General features: G+C 44.4%; 1 protein-coding gene across 1 annotated transcript in view; it reads right to left on the minus strand.

Annotated features, from left to right (window-relative positions):
* Positions 1 to 4,638, minus strand: part of MYBBP1A (MYB binding protein 1a) — a gene marked incomplete at its 5' end in the record, with an annotated part of 97,473 nt that extends 92,835 nt beyond the window's left edge. Inside the window, one exon of the mRNA XM_082246192.1 lies at positions 4,450 to 4,638. Coding sequence (XP_082102318.1) covers positions 4,450 to 4,638 — 189 coding nt within the window. The remainder of the gene's footprint in view (positions 1 to 4,449) is intronic.
* Positions 4,639 to 6,000: the final 1,362 nt, after the last annotated feature.

A 6,000-nucleotide genomic window follows, 5' to 3' on the forward strand; every position in this document is an offset into this window, starting at 1 on the left:
AACGATTTATCGTTTGAAATTCTGTCATTACATGATGGCACGATCGTCTGCTCTCATGGCCGATTTTTCGTTTTTCGAAAATTAGTTTGGACAATTTTTCGGCTACTGTATGACTAGCTTTAATTTGCTGTCCCCTCAAAATAACTCAACACACAGCCATTAATGTCTAAACTGCTGGCAAAAGCGTAAAGGTGAACATATAAAACTCCTCCAGTGTATCTGGTCTCATCACACCAGAACGCGTCATGGAAAACCTGTGTCTCGTGTGCGTTTCCATCACCACATTCAAAACGCACTGCAGTTGCAATCTGCAGCGGGTCTCAAAGTTAGGTCAATGACACTCCAAACGCAGGATGCAAACGCAGTGCGTTTGCTGGCACAGAAGTACCATGCGACAGAGTTGCAATGAGTTTCCAAAAGCATGCACTCAAAATGAATGGGCTGAAATTGCACCACACAGAATCGCATGTGAATTGCACAGGAACGCACAGCGCATTGGTATTTAGGATTTCTCCATTCAAGTGTTTGGTGTGTATGGGAAAATTTTTAGATTTTCACTTATTCAGCCTATAGACTAAATAAGTGAAAATCTAGCTGTGTATAGCTAGCCCTAAATGCTAATTCCACTCTTTGCAAAATAAAAAAAAAAATCACCGCAGGTGCCTGTGGGAAAAATAAACTCAGATTCTGTAAGAGGGCTGTGGGGTGAAGAGGGGCTACAGAAAGCAGGACCTAGCATTTAGCCCTACTGACATACTTCATCTATTAAAGTGGTTCTAAGGCAGTAGTTATCAACTCCGGTCCTCAGGACCCACTAACATGCCAGATTTTAAGTATCACCATGGGGGGATGCAGACTAAAATACTGCAATCACTGAGCAGCAAATTATATCACCTGTGATTTATTTCAGTTACCTTGCAAACCTGGCCTGTTAGTGGGTCTCGAGTTGAGAACCACTGTTCTAAGGGCAGAAGATTTTTACCTTAATGAAGTCTGTGTGCAGCTCCCCCCTCCTATACTTACCTGAGCCTGATCTCAATCCAGCTGCTCTCTGCTTTCTTCCTCCTCGCAAGGTAGACTGATAGCCACTGGCTCCCGCTGCAGTCAATCAAATCCTATGACAAAAGGAGCAGGGGGAGGGCAGAGCAACACGGTCTGGGTTTATGGACACAGGCAGTACAGCTCTGGATCAGGCCAACAGGTGTGCCACCATAGGAAACAGCTTCCTACGGCGGCACACCAAGAAGAGGAGGAGCCAGGAGTGCTGGCGGGGGAAGCAAAAAGAGGAGGAGGATTAGAGCTGCTCTGTGCAAAACCAGTGCACAGAGTCAGAGCAAATAAGTATAAAATATTTTTAAAAAACAAAAGTCCCTCTTAGCCCCCGTTCACACTAAGGCGACCTGTGAGGCGACCTGATCGCCTCACAGGTCGCCTCCCATAGGGAAGCTGCGGACCCGTTCTAATAGGAGCGACACAAGTCGCTCCGACTTAGAAAAAGGGTCCGGAGCTTCTTTGGGGCGACCAGGAGGCGACCGCCATAAACTTCAATGTTATGAAGTCCGTGGCGGCCGCTCGCAGGTCGCGGTGCGAAGTAGCGTCGCCTGCATGTGAACGGGGGCTTACAATCACTTTAATTTTTGATTTGGTACACAGGTCACTTTCACATGATTGCCCTGCAGTCCACTCAGCAGAATATTTGCAAACACATCCCCTGCAGAATCAGAGCAGAACAGAATGTGTATTATTTCTTTAAAAAAATATTTTTTATATTTTTTGTGTGTCAATTAGAATAGTATATGTTCCTAAACCACAATGTAGATTGGTATCAGTCCCTATACAACGTTCATCTAAAATGTTGTACTTTTAAATTAACACTGCATACTCATGTTAATGGTGCCAGTATTGTAAAGTACCAATTAAACCCCTCTCTTTTCCCCTCTGTCGGTTTTCATTCCTTTTTATGTGCAACTTTGACATCTATGTCAGTTTAGCGTTGCTTCAAAACCAAACCTTTCTGGACCCATATTAGATCTATGGGCTTCCGTTTACATCAGAGTACCTCTGATCCATCGCATTTAGGTTGGATCCATTTTTATTTTTCCAGACCCCGAAGAGGGAATCAGATATAAACAGATGCACATCCATTTACATCTGCCTGCTGATGGAGGTTCCAATCAGGTCCGGCCATTAGTTTTTCAAGTGGATTAGACCGGCCATGTGAAAAGGCCAGAGTTCCACTTTAACTAGAAAAACTTAAAGTGGCTGTAAAGACACTGTGTTCTCTCCACACAATCCTCTCTATTTGATAAAGATAGGTGCCCGAGTGTATGTGCTTTATAAATAAAATGCCTTTCTATACCTTATTCCAGAGCACTGCTCAGTGCTCACGTGCCCGACCTCCTCTGCCTTCTCTCTATCTGACAGCTACAGCTACTTGCAATCGCTCCCCGTGGAGAGAAAACGGCGGTCTGCTGTTGTAAACACGGCAGATCGCTGTTCTGTCAGTAATGAACACCGGGATCCTGTGCTCCTATTTAGGAACACAGGTCTCGGTGTATATTCAGCAAGCCCATCCCCCACGCAGTTTGAAAGCACCCACTAGGGAGACATTTAACCCTTTGATCACCCCTAGGTTAACCCCTTCCCTGCCAATGTCAAGTACAGTAACAGGGAATATTTTTGGCACCGATTACTGTAGTAATGTCACTGGTCTCCCCAAAAGTGTCAAAAATGTCATTTAGGTGTCTGATCTGTCCGCCGCAATGTCGCAGTCCCGCTAAAACCGCTGAACGCCGCAATTACTAGTATAAAAAAAATAAATAAATCTTTCCCCTAGTTTTGTAGACATGATAACTTTTGCGCAAACCAATAGATATACACTTCTTGCAATTCTTTTACTAAAAATGTAGCAAAATACATATTGGCCTAAAATGATGAAAAAGTTATTTTTTTTTTTTTTATTGGGAATGTTATATAGCAGAAAGTAAAACATTGTTTTTTTTAATTTCAGAATTGTTGCACTTTATTGCGCAAAAAAAAATGCACAGGTGATCAAATACCACCAAAAGAAAGCTCTATTTGTGGGGGGAAAAATACATAAATTTAAACTTCTTCCGATCCGCGCTATAGCCGAAGTACGGCTGCAGCGCGGACTCGAATTTCCAGGAGGTCGTCTTTAAACGGCCTCCCAGAGACAGGCTCCCCGCACGCTCACGCGCATCGGGGAAAATCTGTGTCGGCTGTGTCCCTTGGACACAGCCAATCACAGATCGTGGTAAATGGCCATTTACCACGTGATCGGCCCATGCAATGAGAGATGATCTCATATGTAAACATATGAGATCATCTCTCATCGCCAGCTCTCCTTCCTCACACAGAGACTGCAGTGTGAGGAAGAGGAGAGCCGATCAGCCATTCGGGGACACAGAGGTATGTAATCAGGGCACTGATCAACAGTGCCCTGATTACACAAGGTAAATAAAATACACTAAGTGCCCACCATCAGTGCCCAGTGCCCGCCATCAGTGCCCATAGTGCTGCCAGTCACTGCCCATCAGTGCCTGCTCATCTAGAGTGTGGGCACTGATGGTGCTGCCCATCAGTGCTCATTAGTGCCACCCGTCAGTGTCCATCAGTGCCGCCTCTCAGTGCAGCATATTAGTGCCGCCTCATCAGTGCCGCCTCATCAGCGCCCATCAGTGCCGCCTCATCAGCGCCCATCAGTGCCGCCTCATCAGCGCACATCAGTGCCGCCTCATCAGCGCACATCAGTGAAGGAGAAAATGTATTTATTTTCAAAATTTACTTGCAGAAAATAAGAAAAAAATGTTTTTTCAAAATTTTCTGTCTTTTTTCTTTTTGTAAGAAATAAAAAAACCCAGAGATGATTAAATACCACCAAAAGAAAGCTTTCTTTTTGTGGAAAAAATGATAAAAATTTCATATGGGTACAGTGTAGCATGACCACGCAATTGTCATTTAAAGCGTGAGAGCGCTGAAATCTGAAAATTGGCCTCGATAGGAAGGGGGTGAAAGTGCCCGGTAGGCAAGTGGTTAATAGGGTACAGCGTCGCATGACCGTACAATTGTCAGTTAAAGTAACGCAGTGCCGTATCGCAAAAAAAATGGCCTAGGAGTTAAGGGGGTAAAACCTTTCGGTCCAGAAGTGGTTAATGTGTGTCCAGGTTTAAAGGGATGAAGTGACAACCCTAGTCACAATGTGGGTCTCTGCTTAACCAGCCACAACCATTTCCAGCATGACTGAAGAGCTGGAAGCCAGAGAGCCTGGCTAGGGACTGCTCAGTCACTAAGTGGGAAAAGTGAAATGGCCATGCAGAGAGTGGGACCATAACACGTGTTTACAGAGGCACTGGTGCCTACAGCTCCCATCCCCCTCCCTAGTATGGACAGGCTGCTAGCACAGGTATATGACCGGACCGCTGGGCTTACCTTCTCGCTGCTTTTCAGATACTCAATCAGGTTCTCTGTGGCTTTCAGCCTCACTTCCTGTTCGGGCTTGGCGATGTCCCAAAAGAAGTCCAAGAACTGTCTGTTCTGCTGTAAGACCCCACGAACAGCGGACAGCCTGTCCTCCTTCGGAGCAGAGACCGCTCCTTCCATGTCTGAGAGCGCAGCCATGCCGTACACCGTCCTGCACCACACGTGTGTGCGAGCACTTCCGGGGTCATTGCGCATGCGCCGACTGCACCAACGTGGCTGGAAGTGTACACTACTCTACATCAGTGTAGTCATTTCACTATCTGATTAACTTCACCTTGCTTGAAAATCATGTTTGAAAGCACTTCTCAAATGACTTGCAGGGACCACATGCTATTAGGGCCAGTTCACACCACTTGCAGTCCAGTGCATTTTTTTTTTTTTTTTTTCCTGCATGGAAAGGTTATATGGTTTTCAATGGCATACACCAGTGCGGTCAGTTCCAGTGCGTTCCTGTTCCGGAAACAAAAAAAAACATGCTGTATTTTTCCTGCACTGGACTGTACTAGAACTCTGCAAACGCATCAAAACGCAATGGAACGCTCCAAAAACGCACTGGAACACACATGTCCTTATTAAAGTATAAGAATATAATGCACTGGACTGCATCAAAAACGGACTGGAACGCATCACAAACGCACATGCAGAAAAGCATCTGGTACTGCGTTTCTATGGTGAGAACTGGCCCTTAGTGTAAAGCTAAATACTGTCTAAATCTAAGAGTCTTATATTCTTACATGAATTAGGGTGAACTTTGTGTATTTCTTCCAGATCTGTGCAGTAATTCAGCCTAAGCGCCCATTAACTACTTTTGGACTGGAAGATTTGCCCCCTCAATGACCAGGCCATCTTTTGCAATTTGGCACTGCGTTACTTTAACAGACAATTGCGCGGACGTGCGACGCTGTACACAAATAAAATTGATCTTTTTTTCCCCCCACAAATAGAGCTTTCTTTCGGAGGTATTTGATCCCCTGTGCATTTTTTATTTTTTGCGCTATAAACAAAAAAAGAGCGACAATTCTGAAAAAATATATATATTTTTTTACATTCTGCTATATAACATCCCCCACCCCCAAACAAAAAGTTAAAAATCAAATTTTTTCATTATTTTAGGCCAATTTGTTTTCTGCTACATATTTTTGGTTAAAAAAAATCACAATAAGCGTATTTTGATTGGTTTGCGCAAAAGTTATGGTGTCTACTAACTAAGGGAAAGATTTATATAATTTTTATTATTTATTTAATTATTTTTTTACTAGTAATGGCGGCGATCTGCTAATTTTTAGCGGGACTGCGACATTGTGGCAGACAGAAAAAAAACTGTGGGGGTGGGGGACTTGTGAAATGGCCATAGAGACCTGTGTTCCTAGATAGAAGGATCACAGGAGCTCTGTGATCATTTCAGAGAGAAAAACGGTCAGCTGTGTTTACAACAACTGACCGTTCCTCTCTCTCAGCGGGTAGCGATCGCAGGTGCCCTGTAGCAATCGTGGCTGCTGG

Source organism: Pelophylax lessonae, assembly GCF_965119305.1.
Source record: "Pelophylax lessonae genome assembly, chromosome: 2".
Lineage (NCBI taxonomy): Eukaryota > Metazoa > Chordata > Amphibia > Anura > Ranidae > Pelophylax > Pelophylax lessonae.